The following is a 27,681-nucleotide window of genomic DNA, read 5'->3' on the forward strand; positions in this document are numbered from 1 at the left end:
GGCAATGACTAACACACTTTTAGCCTCCAGACTTAATTTAAAGCATTCTGAAATTATGCACTGGTGAGGTGAAGGTTGCCCAAGACAATAACTGTGACATTAAAAATAATCTCTGTCTTTAGCAGCAACAAAGTCAAGATTGTGCCACTTCAGCCCTGGCGCCTCATCCTGCCACAGACCCTGTGCAAGCCGCGGGGTGCACTTACACAAATCCATGCCTGAAGAGGCTGGAAAAGGAAGACCTTGCACCACCTTAAAGAAAATCAGGCGCCTGTGTTTGAATGCATGGGAGCAGCAGCTTATGCAAACTGCAGTGAGCGTGCAGCAGCCAAGCATGGCTCCTTGCGGCAAAGTTGGTGCTATTTTCAGCTGAGATGCGACAAGGGACCGTGCCAAGCCTCCCGGCACGATGGCTTTCTCCGGTAGGAGCACAAGTAGTTTGAGCCGACCTTAGCCTCTGCGTTGCCACCTGAGCTAAAGCACTTTGGAACCTGGCACTCACCTTGCCTGAAGACAGATCCCCGGTGCGTGGAGCAGTTCAGGGGGATGTGCTGGTGGAAGACAGAGTGTTTCTGACCCAGAGACCTCAGCCTGCGGAAAGCCCGTAGCTAACAGCTGCCTCAGAGCTGCTCTGTAGGGAATATATTGCTTAGCACAGGAACACACTGAAATGCATTACTAGTACAGCTAAATTAGCGTCTGGAGATTGAGCTCTGGCGAAGAAACAAAGTTTTGAAAGCTTCCTTCAATATCCTTTCACTTTCATATGCCTGCACACACCGAGTCCACGGTCCGGCTAATCTTGCCATTTTATTTGCATATTTTTGTCATCCCTTATTTACAAGGTTTGCTGTCTTACTCATTTGCGGCAATAACAAAAAGTGGAGAGAAGAAGGAAGGCTGGGAGGAAATCTTTGGATCTCCAAAGTTAGGGGAATTCATCGTAGATAAACTCTTCCACGCAGATGTGCTTTGCCCTTGTGATGTACCAGCGCAGCATGGCACAGCACGAAGCTCAGTGCAGACCTTCCTGACACAGAACAAACTAAAAAGATTCATCACTAAAAATATACCAACAGGGAAGCTCACAGATTGCTCAGGGGGGGCTGATTTCTCCTCCCTGAACTTCATGGCAGCAGCTCTGTTTTGTTAAAAGACCTTTGTGTGATGGCCTCCCAAGCAACCTGGCCACACATCAGCCTAATGCTGTGTCTGAAGCCGTGGCAAAGATGCCACATGAAAAAGAAAAGCACACCAAGACAACCAGGAGCTCACCCTTTGCGTGAAATTTGCATTACCTTTGCATCACAGCTTGGCTTTTCCTAGTTTCCAGCTGCTTGGTGAAGCTTCAGCCCTGGATTTTTTTTGTTTTCATTCTGATTTTCAAATGAAAGCTCAATAAATTATTTGATACGTGGAACAAGGCAAAGCACAGAGTGGCCTGAGTAAAGACTCTGGACCCAGCATCTCCCAGGAAACTTTTGCCACCTGCTTCACCTTTGTGCTCTTGTACGACCACAGGAGAGCTCCTTGCCACCCCCCCTCCCCCCCCAGCTATCCAGCCACGCTTGCAGCAGCACCAAATCCATCTCCAGAGGAAGTTACTAGAGTACTAGAATATAAAAGACCATCATTTATGCGGTTTAAGCCATTTTTTTGATTATGTTGAATAGTGAGCAAAACCTGAAAAGCATCTTTTATAGAAAACATTAATTCCGCATTATGTTTTTTCCTTATAAAGAATGATTTACCTGTCTCTGTGGTTACGGTCTTTGTACAACAGAACACGTGTCTGTTCTGGTTCCTTGTATCCGAGATACACATCCCAGGCAAACAGCTGTCCCATGGTATTGCGGGGTTTTCATGACCAGTGGGAATCTTTCACAGGCAGCTTTCACTTTTTCATCTGAAAGCCTCAATGCATTAGTAGTTGCCAGAGGTCTGTGAACTTTCATATCTATTATGCCATCACCACTACAAATGCTTTCAAATTAACAACCAGCCACATTTCCTTTCTATGACCAAGCGGGAAAATAAAGAGAAAAGACAGAAATTACTACATTACAGCATACCTTCTCCTCTGTCCCGCTTAGCAATCACTTTGTAAAGTGATCTGAAAGCTTATTTACATTGGAATACATCTAAGGGGATGAATAAGAACAAATGCTCCAAAAAGGGATCACAGCTGTTTTCTTTCTTAGCCTTGTCTCTGCGGCTGGGCAACCCTCCTCGTGCGCTCCTGGTCCTGCTCAGACGGGACCCTGACAAAGCAGACAAAAAATTGATGAGAAATCAGCATTTCAAGTAATCTCATAAATTCATTAGCAATTTCATTTCCTTTTTAGCTCATTACATCTTCCTGATTCCTGTTTGGTTTTAGAAAGAGGGTATCCTCAGGCTCTGTGTGGCTGAGGGCAGCACGCAGAGAACTGCCCTTTCTGCAGGAGCAGATCCGCTGTTGCATTGGCAGTAACAGAATAAAAAGCAAGACAGAGTCGCAAGAGGAACGTTTTATGGCAGTATATTGCACAGCTGCCCCATCACTGCCAGCACAGACTTCCCAACACACAAACATGGTGGGATGCACAGCAAAAAACAGCTGGAATCACAGCCTGACACCTTTTCGGGGTAGGATGTCAGGATCCCAGGTGCCCATTTGGTGCATCTGACAAAAAGACTGTACATCTAAAAACAATGAGAGCGATATTCAAAAAATCAAGGAAATTTATGTCTCTTCTCTTGATTCTGAATTCTTCCTGTTAATTGCTCCATCTTTTGACTGAGCCTTTTCAAACCCTTATCGATAGCCCCATCTGCCTGGCAATGAGAAGTGGAGGCACAGTCTTTGATGAGATCTTGCAGGGCTCTGAGACCTTCGATGGTCACTGACAGGAGATCACACCCAGGCAACCCCAGGGATCCCCCTGGTCTGGCAGTCCATGGATAAAAGCTGGGTGAGCGACTTAATACCCTCAAAAATTGCCGTGGTGAGTAATCCTCCGAGATTTGGTGCTGTCCTCATAAACATAGGCTTGACAAATACTGTCTTTTTAAAAAAAAAACATCAAAGGGTCACATTTGCTTTTAAAGTGGTGTTTCATTGTAATATTTTGTTCCTGCAGGTCAATTGCGTTATGGGGAGGACATAGTGGTTTCAAAAGAAATGATGCAGGATCTCCTCTGCTAACTGATATGCTTGAAAAATTGTACATACAACAGATGCCAACGCACAGTTCATTTATACCAGACACAATGGATGGTAGATTATGTTTTATCCTGGAAACTCGCACACACGTTTTATTTCTACCTTCACTGAGAAAAAGAGAGAATTTTGCGTTCCTGGGCTTTTATAACGCTTCCCTTACCCAGCTATCGCTTGTGGCAAAACTTCAGCCTTGAAGGACTGCGGTGGGAAGGCTTTTATCAAGGGGACCCTGGGGGCTGCTTCTGTTTACGCCATAGGCTCAACCAAAAGGGACCGCTGGGCAGTAGGTTCAGCCCCAATTTATACATATAAATGGTGATGCAAAAATCAGAGAAGTAGCAAATTCCATTATCCCTGTACTTCTGGGGCAGACTGAGCCTCTTTTGACACCTTGGGGACAAGACCGACAGGGCTGTTTCTTCTCATCCCCGTTTCTTACGTAGCTTTTAGTGTTGTATGTGAGGAGATCACAGCAGAGGAAAAGGAAGAAACAAACCCCGCTTTTCTTAGCCTCTTGGCTAAACCTCAAATATTTTAAACATTTCTGCTAGGGGTTGATTCCCCCGGTGAGTCTCAGAGCTCTCATCTCTGACTGCTATAAACCAAAGCCTGTTTACATGAGATCAGCACATGCCCGTGCTGCTTTACGGCGTGTACACTTCGTGTATCGATAGTGATGGGCAACCCATCCCTGCAAGCCCTTTAGCTATCTTACGAATGGTTTTTTATTCATTGGACACAATGGAAGTCATGCAAATGATTAAATGCAAAGATCTGTTGATCTTGTGAGACCACGGGTAAATAATTTAATGAAGATCTTTAACAAGCTTCACTAAAGGAAAAAGTAGGTCCACTTTAAACCCTGCTTTTCCAATTTGGATGTCTAAATCAGTACTGCAGTCCTTCAAAACAGCCAAACTCTGTAGGAATTGCCGTAGAGAGTCAGAGACGGAGCTCTGGCTGCCAAGTGGAAAAGAGAAAAACGTGAGAAACTCCGTAACAGGCAAACATGGGGTAATCTCCTTCCCCACAGAAGAGCTCACCCAAGCTCTGGAGACCAGCTACAACATTAAAGCAAGGGGGTTTGCCATACCCAAACCACTGCTTGCGTGAACTCTCCAGCAATGGCTCTTCTCCATAGGAAGATGCTGCAAAGCTTTTGATGATTTTATGGAAATGCCTCAATGCGTGTTTCAAGTATTCCCTTTACCATCTCCCTCCCAGAGGCATACTAACCTCTCCGATAAAATACAACTAGAGACATGATGTCTTGTGGTCTTCAGGTACCTGACCCTATGGGGAAGCCTTTGCTGGCGCGGCTGTTCAGGCTCGTGCGAGGAGCCTGGGTTCCTCACCAGGAGACACCTGATTCCCAGGGAAGAGATCGCGGGGCAATTAGTCACTGTAAAACAGTCGAACAAGGCTAAAGAATTAGGAATCGCCTAGGCCCCAATAAAACCCAGTGCTTTATACGACTCAAGATGCCGTTGGAGGAATCTGGCTAATCTTTTACTCTCCTAGTAAATCATTCATTGAGGCCATCTGTGAAATATGAGAAGAGCAGCTTCAACCCAAGATTCCCGCTTAGCAAAGCTCTTACTAGCTTGGCCGGAAAGCTTTCCTGATAAAGTTGATAGCTAGTCCAAGCCCTCATGATTTCCAGCAGCAGTAATCCTTCTGGGGAGATTAGAGAAACAGTCCTTGAAGGTCCTGAAGTATGGCCATGCATTTCAGCAAAGTTCAAGGCGGGGGGGGGGGAAACCCACAGCACTTGCCAGGGCCTGGCCCAGAGGTGCACCTCTGGATGTGTTCTTTTCCAGCAGCCTCTGCAGCCGTGTCTGACAAACAGCCCCCAAACCGGCTGGTCACAGCCCCCCAGGGACAGGGAGCATTGGTGGGGCTCAAGGACAGCATCACAGAAACCTGGTGCCTTGATGGCCTTGAATGGTGGTTTTGTTCAAGGAGGGGCACAGACACCCCTCTGGAAAGTGATATTCAGCTCTCACAGCTGAACCCAGAACCCAAGCTTCCCCGTTTCAGGATATTTTATGTCTGAATTAAACAAGTATAGTGTGGGATTGTGTCACTTGAGGGGGAATAAGCCATCCAGAACACCCCCACCAACCCTCCACACCAGGTTGCTTATCTATGTCGTCCATCCAGATTTGATTCAGTTTTTAAAGAAGCAGTTAGTCTTTTTCCACAGGCGTTGCTGCTAACCTGGGAATAGAAGAAAGTCCTTAGGCAAATACTTCTAGGGCAAAAAAAATAATATTTAGCTTACAGGAGAAATGGGCCAAACACCTAACGACAGTATTCAAGAACATGAGTTACAATCCATCTCCTCCAGGAATTAAGACAATGTAGTTTTGACAACTTTTTTTTTTTTTTTTTTTTTTAATAAATCTTCTAGTTTCCAAACTCTTAGGATGTGCAGCTCCCAGCTAGAAGGAACAGAGAGGTTCAAAGTGAAAAATGAGATGCCCAGCTCCTAGAGCCAAATGCTTGAAGGGAAGTGAAGCAAAAACCCAAATAGGAGAAAAAGTATGAGAGCAGCAGGGCTGGAGGCACAAGCCTAAGGTCTTACCTCGTGCTGGGCTCTCAGATGTTTGCGACCAGGAGGCTGAGCAGGTCTCGCCTTTGAACTCCATCAAACCCAAGTTGTATAAATCCAGACATTTACATTGTGTTTGGGTGCCTTGCAGACAAACAACCACAGAAGGGAAAATAGACCCCCTCCTCTCCTGTGCTTAAGCTGGGCGATAAAATGCTTGGTTTAGTGTTGAAGCCTTCCAAAAGTCTTGGTCCAAATTACAGTGCTCTTGATGACCAAGTAAAGTTAGGGAAGTGCTTATGCCTTGGACCATCATGCCTGACAAACAGTAGGAGCTGTAGTTCCTTGGAAGACAGAGATCCTCTTCACTATGTGAACTTTAACCAAAGTTTGGTGTGATAATCCCTCTGCGCTGTGGTTTGTAAGATTTTAACTATTCTTTCTGTTTTCCTTGGCTATCTGGTGTTTGTTCCGCTGAGCCTTGAGGTCAGTAACTGTGTGGAATATGTTAATTTTTTTGCCTTCTCCCTAAAGCCTCCTCAGATCTAAGCAAAGCAGCATCTTACTGACCATTACACTGATCAGCTTATTAGTGGTGCATTTTCTGTTGTGGAGAGGAATAACTAAGACTGGAAGTTGCTTTGTTTTGGTTTTAAAAGCGAAGGGCTCTTCCTCCCTGCTTACTAAGTATGTAACTGTTGAAGAAAATATTTTACCCTGTGGATCAGCTAATATGTTAGGGAAGTGCTTGCTCTATTTCCAGTTAGCAATGATAAATGCTGTAAATGCCCCTTCCTATAATGCTTTTTCTATTCTTAGCATGTTCGGTGCCACCCCTGGCAGTCAGGGCAGCTGGCTGTGGTGGTACCACCTGCAGCTTGGATTGCTGCAAACAGAGAGGGTCTGGGAGGAGCAGCAGTAGGGAGAGCAGCTAGCAGACACTCCTTGGGTCAGAAGCAAAGTAGAGGAGGAGGAAGATGTTATCCAAAGGGTAACAGAGACGTGCTCAGCCTCAGCAAGACCAAGGATGCCGTGGCTGTGGCACTGAAAGCTGCCTGAGCAGAGCTGCAGAGGAGACAGGCCCCAACGTGTGAGAGCTCGTATGAGAAGGGGGTCTCCTGCCTTGGTGTCAGCTGGGCTCTGGGACAGAGAAATGTTCCATTAGTCAGACAGGACTCACGTTGTTCAGCAGAAAGCTACTCTGGTCTCCCAAGCACAGCAAGCTTGGTGCATCCTCCACCCTCCAAATCACACACGGTGAAGATTACAGGAGCATCTGTTATAAATCCTCTTCTCCGGGCAAGAGCAGGAAGCACAACTTTCACAAGACTTTCTTAAATGGAGAAAATCATCCAGGCCTTTTCTTTGCAAGCGCTGCACCCCTCCTGGAGCCCTTTGTGATCTGAGTTATTTAGAAAGTAAATGAAATGGAGTGAGCCAGAGAGACAGTAATGGTTATTTCTCCAAGAAAGAAAAGCTTAATTTTACCATGGGGATCTTGTGCCTGCCATGACCCCTCCAACAGCTCACAGGAACACAGGAGGAATTCACCAGCAGCGAAGAGTGGTTCATTCTCGCAGATCTGTGAAGAGTTTCATCCTCATCCTTAACAGAAATATCCCCCTTCCCGCAAAAACCCAAACCCAAACAACCTCCACCTAGTCCCCAGCTGGTAATGTGCAGCTCCTCCATAGCTTATCTCCTTTTTCCATCTAACCAAAACAGGTTTGTAACCTCTTTGGAGGCTTTCCTTTCCTGGGCTGCAGCCGAGATCATCAGCGCCTGAAAAGCAGGCAACATTTCCTGAGTGGCAACCCTGGAGGAGCTGGCTCCAGAAGAGGTGAGAGGAAAGGGAAGCGAGAAGAGGATTAGCAGGCTCAGAACCATTTATCATTTGCTTGTGGTTAGTATCTCTTCAGCGAACTGGAATTGAGATCAACAGCGTGGATTTTTCCATCCAATCTAAGTGAGCTAGCAGTTGGGTTTCATTCAAGTAATTGTTCTAATGGATAATAATGTCTTATTATGACTAGAGGGCTTATTACTAGAACGTTGTACTAAATTCAATAACCTGAACTCACCATATATTGTCCCTCTTGTGGGAGCTTCAGCTGTTTGAGAAGGAGCCTCAGAGTTGCGTGATCATCCCTGAAACCTTCTCCCCTAAGTTCCAGCTTTGGAGAACAAGTTGTTCATCATATGCTGAATTCAGCTTTGGAGTAACTCCAGTGAAAACAAAAGGAGTAACAACAGGAATGGATTAGGCCCAATTGCTTTCACATTTCTCCAACTTGAATTTCCAATTCCAATACTAAAGAAGGAGTAGAAAAAAACCCAACCCATCGTATGGCACAGTGACAAATGCACTTCAAAACCTAAGTCTGCCCATGATGTGACCCCACGCCCTTTGGAAAGTGCACCCAGGTGAGCTGCCCCAGGCTTACCTATGAACAAACCCTGCTGTCATCTGGCAGCAGCAATAGATATTCCTACTTCTGTCACTGCATTGTACCAATTTTTGCATGAAACGGTCGGACCCATCCTGCAGTTCTAGGCTGCTACACTTGCGACTACTGACCTTACAACATCTGAAAAAAGTAGTATCTGCCAAGCTGAGATATAAAGTCATGAGGATTTCGTTTCGTAAAAACATACCGAGGAAGATTAAACAGTGTGGGTTCTGTGCCGGCTCCATTTTTCAGAGAGAGCTGTGCAGTCTCACCTATGAATCCTTACCTGATGGATCATCACCTTGGCACCTCTCTGGTGAAACAGATGTGAACCAGCAGAGAGCAAGTGGAATAAGGACTGAGACTGAGAATCCCGAGCTACCCTGCTGGCTACCGAACCATGCCTTCTCCCAGTGCGTGTTGCACCACTCACTCTTTAGCTTTTAAGTAAGTTCCTTCTAACTTTGACCCGCTGTTTCCTGCCGGGGCTGATGAGCCACGAGTGCGGAGTCGCTCCCTCCGGGCTGGCTCCGCAGCTCACGCCTTCAGTGGCTGCCACATCAAGTTAGCATTAAAAAAAAGTGTTGCTCTTGTTTTCACTGGAGTTATTCCCAGGCTGCTTTAGTGTGTTATAAAGGGGGTAAGAGAATTATCCAGCGATCAAAGAAACAGCAAGTCTGAAGTCCTGGGTTCAATTCCTAGCTTGTATTAAACCAGCACTAACCATATGCCCCCTTTGTGCCTTAAATTATTAAAAGAATTTTGATAATAATGATGACACTCGCTTAAAATTATTCCTAAACAAATAAGAAAATTATGAAGCGTCACAGCAGCACAAAACGTTATGAGCAGGTTTGACCCACAAGCTTTACGAAGTACATGCACGGCTTCATTCAGCTGACAGACTGGAGACGGAGGAGCTCGGCTCAGCTGCTATCTAGCTCAGAAATCACTGCACATTGTTTGCAAACTTATCAGGAGTGACTTGAATTGTGAATTAGCTCCAGCGAGGCAGCTGGCAGGCTGCTGAGGCACACAATGCCTGCTGAATCTGCACTTCCTGCTGGAGACGTGCGAAGGAGAAGGCAAACTATGAAAGAGCAGAGAAACCGCTCCCAGCTCCAGTCAAAACTATGTGCAGCACAGGCACAACAGGGCCAGTGGCTGCTGCAGGGGCCAAACCAGGATTCCCAGCAATGGTGGTGGTGATAGCACCCAGCCCTTGCACAGCACCCACCCTGTAGAGATCTCCAAGTGCTCCGTGAAGGAGACCAGGCTCATCCATCTTCCCCGACCTCCTTGCTGGGCTGGGTTAGAGCACAGAGCCAGAGGGGCAGCGGTGGGACCTCCCCAGACCCATGCTGTAACCCTGCAGGCAGCTCTCCAATGCACAGCCCAAGGCTGGCGCTTGCTTATTTTTGCATCTTGGGTTTCAGTAAAGAACCCAACGTATGTCCAAAAGCAGCAGCAGGCACCAAGGCACGTTCTAGCCAGCCTTGCCCATGCACCCACCTGGACACAGCGGCGGAGCAGGGCTGTGTGGCTGGACACTCTGCACAGGCAGATGTTCCCCTTGTGCTGCAGGTCATGAAGCTGAAGCCACCGTAAATCCCCCAGGACACAAGTCTGCCACCGTAAATCCCCCAGGACACAGGTCTGCCACCGTAAATCCCCCAGGACACAGGTCTGCCGCCGCAGATCCCCCAGGACACAGGTATTTCTGCTACAGCCCACACCAGCTGGAACAGAAAGGTGCTTCCCACGGACGATCGGATGGCAACGCTGCAGCATCAGCACCGCGGGGGGAAAACCCGGCGTGTACGCTGCAATTCCCTAAAATCAACTGAAATGTGCCACAGCGTGCTTCTGAAAGGCTTCACGGGGCTGGGAACACAGCCGATATGCGATATACCCCTAGAAAATCTCTCTTGCTGTGAGTGGGGCCTATTCATTCATTTCATGTGGTCAGGAAATTTGGTCAAAGTCTCCTCTAGCACAGGACTGTGTTATTCTTAGGACCCAAGAGCATCCGCCTTTTTTTTTTTTTTTTTTTTTTTTTAAATCAGTATTAACGTTATTAGTACAATGAAGTCCAAACCTTGCTCTGGAAAGTTCGCACTTGCTTTGAAAGCAAGAGGTTACGCTGTGAGCGAAAGGGAAGAAAAGATTAGAAATTTCTAGCAATAAGAGCCGCAGGATGAACAGTTCAGACACACTTCGGCCAGTGTTACCGGGGCTCGTTAAACACCGTTCTGTGCTTTGCAAGCCACGAGACGCCATCCTGTGGTCACCCAGATCCCCGTTAACATCCCCATTAACATCCCACATCTGGTCCAAAGCACCCAACCAGATGTGTGTCGCGCCTGTGCCGGCACTTACGCTCATCCCAAGCCCTATATGCACTGCGCTCCTTGTTGTTCGTGCAAAGGCTGGAAAACTTCAGCTACTCTCCAAAAACACCTGATGAACCCCAGTAAGCACGAGCCGTAAGACGTGGCTGTGGCATGGCTGGCTTGCTGTCTGCGTACAGCTGTGCCGCAGCCCTTCGCCCTCAGCACGAGCCTTCTGCTGGCAACACAGGCAACCAGTGACGCTGCGCAGGAAAACCAGTGATTCCTGCACGCCCTGCATGCACTTGCTGCCATGCCATGCCATCTCCTTCCTGCTTGGTGACATTCCTCCTCCTGCTCCGCTACGGTGCTGTCTACAGGCTCTTGTCCCACCAGGTCCCCCATGCACTCCCACTGCTCCCAGAGCTTTTTGGGCATCTTTTGGACATCTCCTACACCCTCAGTTCCCCTCTCCCCCCATGAAAAGCTTTGCCCACCCACCGTGTCTAGGATGCGTTTGATGGAAGCTGGCAATCCCGTTCAGTATCAACAAGAAGTTGAGCGTCCAGCCTTGCTTTGGTTGGCCAACAAGTGCAGCTATAATCTTCATGGCTGATGCAAACTCAGCGTCAAAGGGGCAGGAGGGAAGCTGTTAAAGCCCACACAAACTCAGCTATCCCTCTGTAACCCTCCTTGCTGCTCATCTGGCCCACCCAACCCATGCTGCCTTGCACTGCTGTCTTTTAATACGGGGGGGGAATGAGGGGACAAAAGAGAAAAAAAAAAAAAAAAAAGAAAAAGAAGTGACCAGCAGCAGTAACAGTCCTCAAAAGGCAAATGTTTCCTATTACAATACTAGTTCTTTCAGGCTCTTTGATGTTGCTTCTCCCACACAAAGCTGTTTCTTTCACAGCCTGTTCTTGCACACAAGCAGGATGTTACACGTACTATACGTAGGACATCCCCAGCTCTTATTTAAAGCACGTTTGTCCCAACTCACTGTACTTTGTTTGCTGCATCATTTTTCAAACCAATACTCACACATCATAGGCACACAGGCATTTTAATTCTAGCTCCACCTTCCACATTTACTTCTCTTCCAAATTCTTGGAGGTTCTGGTCATAAGTAGCTAGGGTTGAGACTGAGCTGTCAAGTTCATGGCAGTAGTTGAATTTCTTCAAAATTTTAGGAGCTTGTAGAGCAAAGGGTTTGCTTTGTCAGAGGTCAGATCCAACATTTAGATTGTGGACTAATTAACTTTAGTTACATTCTTTATTTTACTTTGGCCCATAGTTTTTGATACAACCTGCTTCCTACCTGCATATTACAGATCCTAACTTTTTCATACCGAAAAAATTGTTGACCATGCATCGCATTGATAAACCATCACAGTTCTCATGACAAATTTAAATTGCAAATTATTTGGGGCAAGGAAAATCTTTTTGTTCAAGCACAATAGGGTTTTCATAATCTGCTTTATAAACTACCCCCATACAAATAACAGCCTGGCGCTTCTGCCAACTTACTTTACTTTGGTAAACATTCAAAAATGTGGGGACTGAGCAGAATATAGTTGTCTTCAGGTGATGCAAGGGTTAAACCAGTCAACTTCTGAAAAAACAAACGCAAGTCATTGTCTTCAAGATTCATTTGACTCATGTTGTTAAAGAGGAGTTACTTCTGCATAAACTATATCCAAATGCCTTGCAGAATTAAAACACAATGGATAATTTTTCCAGAAAATACACATTGCATTATCGGAAAAATAATCAAAAATCCAGAACTACATTATACCCCAAAATGAGAGACACACAAAGTCCATCAGGAATTTTATTGCAGCTGTTTAGTAAGACAGTCAACCTACAGTAATTAACAGCAAATAATAATTGCATTTGTATAAAATGTAAAAATCTCATGGCCCTCAGAAATAAGGGAAACTAAAGGTATAAGCATTATCGTATGGTATAAAATTATGCTTTTTGGACAGAAATGGAACTGCTAGACAGTCTGATGTCACCAACAGGCCTGTGGAATCACAGGGGACTGTTGCTGCAGACTTTTCAGAGACGGAGATAGACCATACCCTCTTCGTTGGGGGTGAGCAGAACTTGTGGTCTTTCAGTAGTAGGTCCTTTACAGTAAGGAGAAGTGTTTGAAGGTGAAAGCATATTGGATTTTGCTGCTGTTAACCAATGATATGTTCAAAAGACTCTTGCCTGCCTTTAAAAAAATCAAGCCTCGTATCAAACCAGCCAAATTGGTTTGCTAAAAATCAGTATTTCTTTGTTCTGTGTTTTCAGGTCCTATTTCTTCTAAAACCCCATCAGCTTTTGCAATCACCAAAACTAACATGCATTCTTTATTAATGGCAAGAACCTACCTCCTCCGCATCCCCAAACTTTAAAATGCAAGAACAAAACAAATCGCTCCAGGTTTAAAAAGAAAATGTTGGCCCTGGCATGCTAATCAGAGGCAAGACTCAAACCCAAAGCCCAATAGGCCCCATATCAAAAGGCTTTAAGATCTAAAAGCCAGTAATAAAAAGCAGCTTTAATGCAAAACGGTTTGGATTGAAACAAGAGACTTCCGTTAAGTGCCCAGTACACTAATAAAAGGATAGCCTTGAGGTACACAAACAAGTTGAAAGTGGAAGTTGTGTGCATTTGTATTTATGGGAACGGCAGCGCCGAGCCCGCAGCCCAGTCGCTATAACCTGCCTACGTGAACTCTCCATCCACAGCAGGAGCAAACCCAGGCTGTCATGCTTAAACCAGCTCTGCAGCCTGTTTACTCCCTCAAAAAACAGACTTGCCCTAAAACAACATCTACGTTTGATTTCAGCCTGATGACGAAGGTCCTAGCCATGAATTAGATAATCAGCCCTGAAGGAGACCCAACCCCCAACTCCCTGCCCTCCCCGAAGACGGCCAAAATGGAGAGAGCTGCTACTCTAGTTTTGACTGGTAAGCATGGCTTGCTCTTCTGGGGATGGATTGAGCAAAACTGTCCTAGGCTTGCCAGCAAGGAGTCTTTTCCTCCAAGTCCGAACAGTGCAGACCCTCATCAAAGTCTCAGTTGCTTGAAAAAAACTCATTTTTCATTTGAAAATTAGTTGGATAAGCTAGGTCTACATTCAGGGCTAAAATTCTAATTTATAGTTAAAGGAGCTAGTTACTACATCCTTCTCACTGGGTCATGTGGTACCTTCAGTGACCCATCTTACATCAATCACCAAATTTGCTAAGGATTACTTAACAGATCTCAAGAGAGCCTGAAATGTTGAATGGTAGGCAAAGTCCCTTGCCACTTACGATGGCCAGTTGCCATTTATATAATAGCCTTGGACTACAAGAGGCAGTTTGTATAGCTCCAAAAATATTTCTTGGCCTTTACTCCAAAAAAGCAAATGAAACAGTCCTATGACTTCATGAAATATTTGAACCCATATTAATGCAAAGCTTTTTTTATTATGAAGTTACCGAGAAGATTATATGCAGATGCAATTCCTCCAGGAAAAACAAGTTCTCGTCTTTGTTGTCTCACAATATATTAGCAGGGTCTCCAGATAAGAATGTGAATATTCACAAAAATTAATTTCCCAAGGCTAGTCTGTTGTGTTTGTCCACCAGAATACGAGAGCTCCAAATCTGCCTAAGCCTGCTCTAGTTAACCTCTGCGTACAGCTCCCAACATGGTTCTGTCTAAACGTGCCAAGCTGAAGTCTTACATTTAAAATTTTGCATTTTAATTTTCCATTTAGCATTTTGAGTTGTTAAAATGAGTGCTCTATTTTTATCATGACTTTAAAAAAAAAAATATCCCACTTCACTGTTTTTATACAGTATAGCTTTCCGTGTGCATTTCAAGAATGAGTTTTCCAATAAAGTCTGCAGGACTCAGATTTACATCCTCACCCACTGACAGTTTAATTACTTCCATTGTAGGAGAAAGTATTTAATCACATACAGTCAGAAAAACAGCCCCTTGAATACAGGCTTTCGGGCCCATGATCCCCAATTTGAAATTCAATGAAGGAGAATGAAACATGCATACTGTGATCCATTTCCCGATTGAGAACACTTGATATTATCAAAACATAGAGAGTTCCACAGCTGACACACACATTTTTCTAAACCATTGGTAAAATCCTTCCAGCATTTTAAGCCCACGAATTGAGGATTCAGCGTGCTTTGGATATGATCTAAAGGCAGTGCTAGTCAATGAACCATACAAAGACCAACTTCATAACGCTGTGCTAATTAACATATTAAAAATAGTCCGTCTAAAATGCTGCTTGAATTACGCTGGTATTTGCTGGTATTTTAACTTTCTTCTCAACAGTTACAACATTAAAAGTAAGTCACCACTGGTGATTCTCAGCCATAGATATGCATTAATACTTCCTCATTATTAAAAAAAAAAAAAAAAAAAAAAAAGAGGGGGTGGGAAGACAGGAGCTCTCAGACACTCATCATGGCAATTCAGCACAAGTCCGTCTGGTGAAATCATAAAAAAACCCAGTTGTTAAGTGTGTCAATAGTTACATATTAAAGCCGACTACCAGCACCAGCTGGCCTTCTTCCCCAACCTGGAACCTAATTTGTTACAGACAAGACAGTTGACAAACCCAGAAACGCGACTTCAGTCTTAGTCAGAGTATGCTGTACTAGCCTTTACATTGCCGTAAGGATCGAGTCTGTAAGCAGCAGCAACGCACATGCAGTTAAGTGCAAGTATCAGCTATCAGTCTTAGAAACCTTAAGTTTTACAATAAACAAGTGGTCTTACAGCTATGGGCGCGAAACAGAACGTGGTCCTCGGTGGGACCTACTACGTTACACAGTGACATTCATTCTGAAACAACAGACACAGTGTATGCGTGTGTATTACGTATATATTTTATAAAAAGAGCCATGTCTTCTGAAGAGTGAAGAACAGCCCAAACACTAAAAAAATGCTGTAACAAGAGTGAGCATTTGTGCGTTCGCTTTATGAAGCTTACATTCTAATGTTTACAAAGGCCAGCACTTATATAAGACTCTCCACTAACAAACAAATCTGGAATACATCAATTGTACAGGTAAGTCAGCCAAAAATAAGCAATAGCTATGCTCTTCTCAGTTTTAAGAAAGCATGCAATAGGTTTCCCCCTTCTGCCACCCCTTGTTCAGATTTCTAAATCACAGTACCAATAAAAGCACAGTATCATGAAACTGGGGCACAGGTAACAGGTTGAATTTTATCACATACTGTTTATCAATATTTTGCAACTGTAAAAGCAGCCGCCTTTTAGCATCGAGAAGGCAGAGAAGATACAAGCATGAATAAAAAAATAATTAAGCGATTTAAGACATCAAAAATTCAAGAAATAGCACTGTGCATATACAAATAAAATTAACATTCAATACCGTAGAGCTCATTTAAAAATGGCACCAATGGACAATATTTTACAATATGCACATTTATTTGAGGTGGGGAACTAATGCTCCACAGGTGAAAATGGTAATACAAATACTAGTGCCACTGTTGGCCCATTATGGTAATTCTTGCAATTTAATGGAAACACTTTTAAAAATAATCTGGTATGTACACGTCTTCTGGAAACTCAACAGCTTCTTCAGAACAACAACAAAAAAAACCCCACCTATGGTTCTCCTCCTCCCCTTTTTAGCCAGACAGTATTGTCAGAGATTGTGCTCACTTTTAAAGCACATAATCTTTAAATTCAGTGCTATTTTCTTTCAGAAAGATCAGAAGTTGTACTTTTAGGTAACAAAAGCATTTATGTTACAAACATTCAAAAATGGAAGCTTATGATTCTGGCAGACAATGTTGCGTATTAAATACAAACCAGCCAGCAATTACTGAACATAAAAAACTTATTCAATCATAAAAAAATACTATAATTCATCACCACAGACTTTTTACATAGTTATAAATAATAAATAGCATAACACAGTAGATTACAAACGGATTTATTTTGCCCCGTTAAAGTCTTTAAAAAGTAAAATATCTATTGTCTTACCTCAGACCGACCAAGGTACTGTATCGACTACTCATAGCTCAAACATCACTCCTTAGCCAAACAATTTGCAGAGTTCGTATTCAATCCCAACTTTTAAATCTCTCCTTAGAAATCCAATGTTTGCTTAGCTGTTTGCCCTGCTCATGACCAACAAAGACACAAACACCGCACACAGCAGCTGCAAAGGGTATTACTTTGGCTGCCGCGTCACAGCGGAGTTGCCACTGCCCACAGCACCTTGCAACGGAGCACACACCTTGGAAAGGAACACTAAGGAAAGCAGCATCGACGACAGATTCTGGTAAGCACTCTATAAACAAGCTGTACACAAAGGACTTTTTCCCACCCACCCCTCTGGTTTACATTCCATAATTTTGTAACAATGTCCCCTAAGGCACAAAAATACCTATGACCTCAATGCCACAGGAGACATCGATGGCGCCATACACGGTTCTCCTACACAGTAGTTTAAATAACTTAGTTATCTGCACTGTATGTCTTAGATCAAGGCGTGGATTAATTTTCCTTGGCCAAATCTTCCTGAATATTGACCTTATTTCATACAATGTGTAGGATAAAGGATCTGGGGAGAGAACTATGCAGCTGTTTTCATCATGTTCGTAGAGCATTATTATTTCTTCACTGATGGCAAAAGTGCCAGTCATTAGTTAATTTTGTTGTGGGATGGTTTTGTGGTTTTTTTTTTTTTTAATCTGAGTGTGAGATTTCCACACCACTGTGGTCTTCTGTAACAAAAACGACTAGCAGCACTAAGAAGTTTTTTCTCCCTTCCGTAAGAGAATTTGAGGCTAGTGACTGAAAAAAGCAATGAGAACAGTTTTACTCAGTGGTGTAAGTGCCAGAGAATAAATCAGTATTTTCAAATCCTTCCAAACCAAATTATTTCCCTAGACATAGTGACCACGATAATGATATAAATATTTTCCTAAAAATTGCAATACTAATAGGTAGATACCTATTCTCAGACTCAAAAAGTGTATGCAAGTTCCTGAAAGCAGAAAGTTAGTATAATCTGAGCAGACATCTTGTTTAAAAAATAAATTTGCAAAACCAGACATTAATATGGTCTACAATGTTCATTAAATGGATAAATCAAAATCACTGGAAAGTCGCCAAGGATTACAGTTACAATAATTTTTCCTTTTAATAATCCTCGTGTTAATGGTTCAAGGATCAGAGTTCGTTTCTCTGTACAAGTGTACAGTAAGGGAACAGCACAGCCAGACACTGACTCAGAACTTAAGTCACTTAGGTGAGAGATCGTCCATCAAAATGAATGAAGAGCATGAGTTTGAGCACGTTACTGGAGACTCTGTGGTTATGCTGCCTTTAGTCAGTGAATCAGAGGAAGAGCCAACACTGCTGCTACTCCCATCAAGAATATCTGAAGAGAGGCTGGGGAAAAAGGAAAAGGTTATTTAGAAACATGGGCATGACGCCTTTGTGTAAAGCTAACACACCTACGTTTTTGTAGGGAAAATGTAGGAGACATATACTACCACTCAGTCTTTACTGCAAGACTGGCAGCCCTGAAGACTCCTTGTTTTCTGTAGCATGTTATATATATATTCATGCTCTTTATGGGAATAAGGAGCAGAATTTATTTATTTTTTTAACATGCAGAATAAATTACGACTGTGATTTTCATCAGTCATAGAAAGGAGGTGACAACTAATGAGAAAAGTAACTTTAAAAGGTTATAGAAAAGGAATAATAAGAATCTAATCAGCAATGCAGCAAAGATGTCGTTAATTAGCTAGTATGTTCTTTAACGTTGCACCACTCAAAGCAAGATTTTGAAACCTATTTTTCCTTTGTAGGTAAGGAATTCCTGTGTTTGCGTTTTAAAGTCTTGATACAAGATTCCAGAGGGCACATAACTTGATGCTTTTGCAATTTAGCTAGAAGCAACACCAAAAAAAAAGTATTTCTAGGCAGTTTCAAGTCTGTAGGCAAATCGAAATTATATTAACAGAGTTGTTATTTTAGAACACTTAGTATCTGTCTCTTGACATAAAAGACAATTCAGCTTTTTATGATCCTAGTACAGAAAGGAAACAAACTATAACGCTAAAAAATCATGAATATAACCACATGAACTAGTTAACTGCAGTAACTGCTCAAACATACATTTTCTGAATATTCAGGTAAGTACCACAGATACTATATTACCACTGCCTACAACACACCGCAACGATGAAGCATCTTTAAGGCAAAGTAACTTTGCTTATGAACCAACAGAGTTTTGTAACAATAATATTAAGTAGAAAAGCTTTGATACACAAAATCTAGGCTAGAATCTGCTCAGGAAGAATCAATCAAATGAGCAGGAACATTGTCACACTACACTACCACAGGAATAGTTCCCAGTAATATGCATATGCAAGCTAACAGCAAATGTATTTTTTTCTGGGAAAAAAACAACCCCACAAAACAAGAAAGATTGTGATAAATGCACATTCCCTGTTCTTGGTATTTCAGGGCACATGAAATATTTTACCATGAACTGAGATCTGTCAGATGTGTAACATCTGGAGAAAGCATGTTGGTTGTTCCTTGAAAAAGTCTCTTTGGCTGACTTTCAGTTTCCATTTCACCTAAGGAAAATAGTGCAAATAATCAAACTCACTTGAGTCTCTGGAATGTCCATTTAATATTTGTCTATTGTAAAAGAGAGGTTTGTCCCACAACAGAGCAAGGTTACATTTGTAACGTAAGTCCTCTGATTCAGCCAACCGAGCACTTGGGTAAGTCATTAATTTGACGCTAGCTGTTGTTTAACCATCCAGTCTGTCCTTAATTTAACTAATGCTTCACCAGCATCTGAGGGACTACAATGATTTCAAAGACATAAAACTAGGCACTTGCTACTTGGACTACAATCAGACAAAATAATCTAAAGCAAACTAATTACTATGACTTAATTTTAAGTAAGCAGCTGAGATGAGGCAACTGACATGATCCAAAATACAGAGATTAAAATTCATAGTGATTATGAAAACAGGAATGCTGGACGGGTTCACAGTTTCACCCTCCTGTGTACAACAAATTCCAATACATATGTACACTTTTACAGAAAAGCTGAGAAGATTAGATTTGGCATGTGTATGCATTTCCACTTACTCGTCAGGATCAGACCATCTTTGTACCTCTCATCACCTACTGACATTAAAAGATTAAACGTGATGGGGAGAATTCATATAATATGTTTAGTATAATCTGCCCTGAGAATGAGCTAGCTCATGAATAGCTTCTGTACAATAGAAACATTTGGAAATATCATGAACTTGCCAATAACAAGCTTAAAAAAAAAAAAAAAGGAAACCCTCTCAGCTACAGTATATTTTAATTTTTAGTTTGGCAACAAAAAACGTATGAAATGGAAATAAATGTTCTGGCTTTTTCCTACACTTCACAGCAGTTGTGGCATCAGTTTGAAAAGCTGACAGAGGTTAAGCATCAATACATACTGGTTTGCTATAATATGTTACGCAAGAGAATTATACTACCACTCATTTTATAGAAGACTGATAACTCCACAAAATGTCCTATTTCTTTATCCCACAGGGATACATTCCCTTCTTTGAAGGGTAGGACTAACAGGCAAGCAGACTAACTATCAAGCAGAATGGGCAAAAAACATTTATAAGATCACTTTCTTATACAAAAATGAAGAAAACCCAAACCAACAACTTGGGTAACTTCTGCTACTTGAAATTTCACAAAGACAAATCTGCACTGCTACAACACAGTGCACACCAGTATTAATTCCCTAGAGCAGTGAAATGTTATTCAACACATTGCTTTCTTCCCCCCACATATTACAGTGTCAATTTGTTACCATGTAATATCAGTAGAATATAAACCATAATGCTACTGCTAAAATTCAGAAAACAGGATTATGTATTTAGGAAAAGAAATTAGGTTCATTTAAATGGATTAGATGTTTTACAATTAAGGAACATTTTGAATATTCCTTGTTATTTCAAGTAAAAAAAGGCAAACTCCTATCTCCACTTTGTAAAAGATGCTCCATAAGAGCACTTGGATAGGACAAGGAAAGCCTGCCCTTTACCCACGCTGTTTTCACACAATCTGTGTAAAGTCTATTGTACAATGTTTAACATAAAACAATGCAGTATGAATACCTATTCCCTATTAATCATTGAGCTTGATAAACTTCCATTTTGCTCAATTCTTTGTTTAATTTTTAATGCCTCCAAAATTCATAGACAGTAACAGCCAAGACAGAATTGGCATCCATGAGAAAACTGGTCTCTCTCCCCTGTTAACACAATATAAATTAGATAGCATTCTTTTATATGACAGGACAAGCAGTCCTAAAAAAACCCCAACGAACAGTAGCTTTTCTTGAAGGCTAAATATAAGTCTTGTAAAAAAAAAAAAAGGGCATGCTTTTGGTGCAGTTAAGAATGCCCAAGTTAAAAAAAATATTCAGAAAGAATAAGCATAGCTAGAGGCACACTTGTAAATATCTCAGTCCTACGGTCCTACTATGGAGACTTGTTCTGGGATGCAATTCGAATATCCTTAATATGGAATACTTCCAGGAAAGAATGCAGTTTTCCCCTTTCAGGAGGAAAGGGCACTGATCCATTCAATTTCTCTAAACACTCACCTTCTGAACTTTCAGAGTAAAAACAAACATTCACGACTAAGTTTAGAGATACTGCACGATAAGCAACATTCCTAAGATGATCTGAAGGGTGTGCACCATACAGTGGTACTCTTAGGAATGTCAGGGCTTACGAATATTCGTAACATTTAATTTGAAGCTTTTCATTTCAAAGTTTGCCTCTTTCAAGCAGTAGCTGCTTTTAACGTTTTTCATTCTTGTGTTTTAGACTAGCTACTTTACATTGTATTTTTAGTTATGGCTGGCAATTTCCAACTCACTGGGGATACACGTGCATTATATTTACAGAACAACAACAAAAAAGTATGGAAGAGAGAAGTATATGCAGCTGCAAAACGACATCCATATTAAACCACCTGATAATGTAGATACACATACCTTTTCTTTTAATGGGGCCAAGAACACTGGGCCTGATACAGTTGATTGGACTTTGACTCCTCCTGCTAGAGAGAGAATACTGATACACAATCAGGCCTGTAAAGGTTCCAAGTCTGAACACCACCATACCTAGCATCGAATCACCACCACCACATCATATAACACACTTTTTTAAAAGCTATTCCTGCACAACTGGAAGGCTTAGGGAATCTAAATACATAGCTAACGTGCTCTAATAGGCAGTACTCTTGTTATCTGCCACATAAATTTGCAGTAAACTTTCTAGGGTTTTCTCCCTCCCTTACTGCGTCACATCCTCGTTTCTAAATTGTGTGTAACATCTATATAGAATTAATATGCTGACAGAGTTAAAGTTCATTTGAAGTACCTAGAAATTTCCCCACAAGTTACCAAGTCTAGCTTAAAGACACAGGCCCGTAAAAGAGCACCCACATAAAGCTAACATTGGTAAAGGCTGAACTTTCAAAGCATTTTCACGTGGTAATACTTCAGCTATTGTAAAACTAAAGTCTCTAAAGGCATTAAAATGCCTGAACATCAGATTTAACTAAACTTAGTGCTAGCCTTGGAATTTAAGACAATGTATACCTGTTACTTGCAGATGTCACTTACTTGGAGAATCGCCTTGTTGGACTGGGAATAGGGCTTGGAGGTAATCCATTACTGCTCACAAACATTTGCAATGATGGTGAAAAACATTGCTGCAGAAAAAGTCACATCAAGACGCTTCAGAATTTCCTTTTACTCAGGTGTTTCACCCCACCCTCCAAACAAAACAGCCCATTAAAGAAAAGCTAGTAACAGAATAAGGCAGAGATGACCAAATTCAATCTTAGAAGCATTACAACCTAACTTGCAAAAAATGTACTGGTTAATGCAATACCGCTCAGATTAACTGAAAATTCAAATGCACAAGAAATATGAAATTTAAATACACACTGTTTTCCAAACAAGACAGTTGTTTCTGTAGCAGTACAGTCCTCAGGACTTACTTCTTTCAAGGAACTTATTATACAAACAAGTTTACTCAAAATACATCTGACCTGAAAATTTAACACAGAATTCCAGAGTATTGAGCTCTGCAGTTCTGCAGCTAATTTGAGCTTAGCCACGAATGCCCATAGCTAAGCACAAAAATGTTTGTCAAGTCTTTACAGTCAGATTCCAAAGGTACTGGACCAGCTGTCAGCAACAGTGTTATATTGGGAGCACATTTACCCAGCGCTAGTATGTGGCTGCTCCATGCAGCAATACTAGTAGAGGCATGCAATATAACAGTAGCAGTACAAAAGCAGGGCCACAGAAGAGGAGGAAACAAGATGCAGCAGCCAATCTTTAAACACTGTTGCCAGTTTCTCTATGCTACATTTCAGTTTTCCAATCCTCACTGGAAAAAGTAGTTTAAGATCCACCTCTTCCTCTTCTTCAGCATCTGCCATCAGCCTTTAGGGCAAGTTCAGCATGCCCCAGTCACCCCTCACAGTGAGCTCATGCCTTCCTTTCCCTGATGGACATACTACCATCCTCCTCACCACGCAGATTTGCAGCTTCTGGTCTTTACCTACACTCTTAATCTACATATGATACACTGCCATTTTGTCGCCTCTTCCCCAGCATCCCCAACTTAAGCAGCTGGAGATCATGCGCTAATCTGATTACTCTAACAACCTCTTCCAGCTTCCCTAGAAACAGAACCCTAACCCGTCCAAACATTGCACAGATATCAACAACTGACAACACTCAGTGTGACAGAACAGACACACTGCTTAAACTCTGCAGCTCTAAGATGGTAAGCATCTGATTCTCAGAAATCAATATAAAGTGGGTTTCGGGTTTGTTGTTGTTGTTTGGTTGGGTTTTTTTTAAACTTCCAAACAATTTGTGAAGTTACGTGTGTCTTCAACGGTTCACCTGGGCCTAAAGTTCTAAAATGTTCTCTCAGTTTGGTATTTCACTTATCCTACCTTTCCTATTCCTCTTGTAGGTGAAGGTGCAGGCGAAACTGGAATGAAGTCTATTCTCTTTGGAGAGGAAGACTTCTCAGACTTGTCCAAGTCATTGTCACTCTGTAAATACAAGGTTTCACACTCAACACTGGCACAGGACATTACCTTAGAATCCAAGGCACAACCTTTTAATGGAAAGTGACCAGACCAAATGCACAAAATAGCTACAGCAGATGAACTTAAGTTCTTCTTAAATTATTTTCACAGTTAATTCCTCTCCTTCCCTTAAATTCGTCAGTTGAGTGTAAAAGTAGAATTAAATAGGAAACATCTATAAAGAGATTACCAGGCTCAAGCTTTCCTCCCATGACTGGCTTATCTGCATTGCTGTTTGCACTTCCCTAGAATACAAAAAACCCCATCAGTAGCTACAAAGAGGATAACTCTGGCTATTTTATCCTCTTGTTTCAGTAACACTCACCTTTCATGTGCTGTTTCTCTGTTCATTAAATCCACTCCTTCCTCCTGCAGGAGATAAATGTCATAAGTTTTCCTGTAACATTTGATTCATCACCGATACTTGGAATAACCCTTGCGATTCAATAATTTGCCATTAGAATTGAAATAGGAACAGCAGAACCACTCCAGGAAAAGACTGCTACCAGCCCAGCTCACCATTTCTCTTGAATGAAACAAGACTTCAAAAATGCAAGGTAGTTTAAACTTGACAACAATAAGCCTTGCAAGAATGCTATCTCACTGAAAGTAAGTCTTAAAAAAAGATTTGTTTCCTCTAGTACTTGAAAATCCCAATAGGAAAGAAACTCCCATTATGTAAGTACTTCAATATTATATAATACTTTTCGCTCTGTATCTAAACATACAGATAAAAACTATACTTACCCTTCTGATCTGATGAAGTCGGCTACTAGGAATACGAATAGGAGATGATGACAACAGCTGAAAAAAAAAAGTGACAACTACAGTGATTAAATCACACCTCAACAGCTTGCATACATCCCATTTACCATCAAATACATTCTTAGTGAATTAAAAATGAGCTGTACAACTACATGTGGATGACTCAATGTTGCAAAAAGAAAACATTGACCTTCAAGAGAAAAGACTTGTTTTACCACTTACGAATTCATTCTATCACTCAGTAAGTGACATGGATCTCAAACTTGCAAGCAGATACTGCTTAGCATCTCAAATATACTAACAGCTATATATGACATTTAGACAAGAGAGATATTATAATTATAAATGAAACTACAAACATTATACAATGCCCTACTGCCTAGGGTAAGATGACAAACTCCTGTACTAACTTACTCAGCCAGCTGGCTATTACAGAGTAGAAATCTCAGTGTTTCAGCTCAGCCTTGAACAACAATCCCTAAAACTTTACTTTTGCAAATGTTTAATTGCATGCAATTTTATGCATCTATTCCTCTGGAACTTTGGCTACCATCACATACAAATGTGCGAACGGTTCCCACTCAAGATGCCCATGTGTCTACTCTTAACACCTACTGACTTGAGCTCCAAAATTTTGCATCCTTATTTTTAAGAAATCTCATAGAAGAAGATCTGGAATTAAAATTTCATCTTGCTTAGTCTGAACATAATAGAAGACACAAAAGAAGCCCATTTCAGGACTTTAAGTTCTACAGGTTTTGAAAAAAGCAATACCTAGTCTACACTACTCTCAGACGAGAAAGAAAAATTTCAGTGGAAAAGAGCATGTAGATCCCTGAGGTGACAAGGCCAGGGTGAAAAAAACAAATGTAACATCTCTGAAAAGTTAAACAACTGCAATACTGTACACTACCAGACTTCTGTAACAGAGAAAGTATCACTCAGTAAATAAATTCCTCTTTTTTAAATCATTTTCTGATGTTTAGTATTCAGCCTTTAAAAAAAACGTGACAGTGTTGAACAAACAGGTCAACAAAGACTAATGACTCTCTCTTCCATTTTTACAACAGCTTAAAACACCCTTCCACGACTTTTAATTGTGACAGCATTTTCCAGCTCACAGTCGGGTCCAAATTAACTTTAAGACTGAACTTAATACTGGGAATTACACACAGTTTAAGCCACCACTGTCTTCTTGGGGACACAGAGTTAATACACCAGAATTATTTTGTTGTAGGTTGCAGGGCGGGGGAAAAACCGCGTATTCTGCAGCCTGGAAGCTTGCTAGGATGTTCAGTGCAAATACAAATCAAGTTTAACTTCATTTCTCCAGCGCAATTATTTCTTGTTGGGTGTAAACACAACATGCTTCAGATTCCTCACCATACTGTGACGGCTCATAACTGTCGTACTGTTCCTGCGCGTTCGCAACACGTAGGGCTGAAAAACCTGGGAGTTGTCACTGGAGGGGCAAAAAAAAAAAAAAAAGTTTTGTGAACAACTCTGTGAGGTGTGCTTTCCTTGAACCACCCAGCGCTGCCTCCCGTCTCCAGGGCGCTGAAAACGCCCTTTTTACCCGCACAGAAGCACCGCCTGCCCTGCGGGACCCGGCAGGCGCTTCCCCGCTACCGGCCCGACGGCGGCACGAAGGAACCCGCCGCCCGGCCCCAGCGCCCCCCGAACCCACGGGCACGTTCAGCGGCCTCCAGCCCCCAGCGGGGGGGGGGCCGGGCAGGGCCCGCAGCGGGGTTGGGCGCGCTTCCCCAGCGCAGGGCCCGGCGGGCAGCCGAGGCCCCCCGGGCCGGGCCCAGGCGCCGCCGGGGCTGCGGGGCCGCCGCGGGCCGGGCCGCGCCGCGCTCACCTGAGCCCGTGGATGAGGGGGGCGCTGTTGGATCGCCTCAGGCCGCCCCCGTCGCTCGGGGCCGCGGCGCTCCCCGGCGGCAGCTCCAGGTCCAGCTCCATTTTCTCCTGAGCCATCGCGGCAGCGGCGGCTCCGGCTCCTCCCGCTCCGCCGCGATGCCCATTCACTGCCGGCGGCCGCCGCGGCTCCTCATGCCGCCGCTCCCCCCGGCCAGGCGCGGCGCGGCCGCCCCTACAGGCCCCGCGGGCGGCGCCGCAGGCAGAGTCCGGGGGCGCGCCGGGCCCGGCGAGGGGGGCGGCCCCAGCAGCGCCCCATGCCGTGGGCGGCCCGGGGGGCAGCCCCTTCCCCCACCCGCTCTCGCCGACGGACGAGCTCGCCGAGCGCGGTTCCGCTACCGGTGGCGCCGCCGGTGCCGCCGCCTCCGCGAGGGAGCGAGCGCCTCGGACCGGAGACCCCCCCGCGCCCGCCGCCGCGCAGCGCGCATGCGCGGACCGCGGGGCGGAGGCAACGCTGCCCGCCTTCCCCGGCGCCTGCGCCCTGAGCCCGCCCGCCGGCACCGCGCATGCCCCCGAGGCCGGCATCGGGCCGGCGCCCCAGCCGCTGCGGCGTGTGGGCTCCCGACAACCTCCGGCCGTGGAGCGCGCGCTGATTGGCTGGCGGGGCAGGGCGTGTGTTTGAAACGGGACAATGAGCACCGGACGTCGGGTCGCGTCGGGCGGGGGCGTGGCCGGGGCGTGGCGCCGGGTCCGACGGCGGGCACATGTCTCGGTGTGTTCTTAACCGGGTCAGTCCGGGGCCGGGTTTGTTTTGCCCTGGCGAGGCGCAGCGCCAGCCGTGCGAGGGCTTTGCGACCCTGCCTAGGGTTACGGTCTCCCTCTCCCAATGAAATCACGCGTCTTTTCCACCCAATGAACAGACTGTGTTTGTAACGAGGACATCGGCCTCTGCTCTGTTCTCAGAAATCTGGCATTAAATTTGTTCAGAAACATGTGATTTTAGTTCTTGGCAGTATTTAGGTTTTTAGATCGACCTCTACAATTCCATTCTAAGTGGTCAAAGTATCTAAGTTTGTACTTACTGATTTTTATTCTCTAATATGTTTCTATAACGACAGTTGCAACATCGACAACATAGACATTTGTCTCTTATATGCGTGGGCTATTCAGGGTCTTTCCCAGCACCAAATTTTAAAAGGTCTTTCATTTTCTCCTGGGAAACAGCAATTCCTTTTCCAGCGCACTAAGTACAGAGACTGCTAAGACAGAGAAGTTAGGATTTTTAATCATTTCACCTTTCTTAAATGGGAACATG

At 43.5% G+C, this 27,681-nt stretch overlaps 2 protein-coding genes and 1 non-coding gene across 5 annotated transcripts in view; 1 reads left to right on the plus strand and 2 right to left on the minus strand.

Annotated features, from left to right (window-relative positions):
* Nucleotides 1-27,681, plus strand: part of LOC102046419 (P2R1A-PPP2R2A-interacting phosphatase regulator 1) — a 180,665-nt gene that overhangs the window by 133,671 nt on the left and 19,313 nt on the right. The gene's annotated exons all lie outside the window — the stretch shown is intronic.
* On the minus strand, nt 15,417-26,840 carry PABIR2 (PABIR family member 2). 3 transcript variants are annotated; one of them, XM_055727160.1, is made up of 10 exons: nt 26,371-26,837; nt 25,893-25,971; nt 24,492-24,548; nt 24,070-24,113; nt 23,935-23,989; nt 23,607-23,708; nt 22,255-22,343; nt 21,622-21,683; nt 19,087-19,183; nt 15,417-17,981 (listed from the first exon to the last, which is right to left on the minus strand). In XM_055727160.1, exons 1-10 carry the CDS (start codon nt 26,484-26,486, stop codon nt 17,831-17,833), a joined length of 852 nt encoding a protein of 283 aa, XP_055583135.1. In that variant the 5' UTR covers nt 26,487-26,837; the 3' UTR covers nt 15,417-17,830. The 3 variants fall into 3 exon arrangements, with proteins under 3 accessions (XP_055583135.1, XP_055583134.1, XP_055583136.1); XM_055727159.1 differs by having other exon boundaries at nt 21,622-21,686; nt 26,371-26,833; XM_055727161.1 differs by having other exon boundaries at nt 17,843-17,981; nt 21,622-21,700; nt 26,371-26,840.
* On the minus strand, nt 18,064-18,209 carry LOC114015049 (small nucleolar RNA U109). Its single transcript, XR_003558790.2, has one exon. It is a non-coding gene; the product is annotated as a small nucleolar RNA U109 (small nucleolar RNA).

This window comes from Falco cherrug, chromosome 15, assembly GCF_023634085.1.
Source record: "Falco cherrug isolate bFalChe1 chromosome 15, bFalChe1.pri, whole genome shotgun sequence".
Lineage (NCBI taxonomy): Eukaryota > Metazoa > Chordata > Aves > Falconiformes > Falconidae > Falco > Falco cherrug.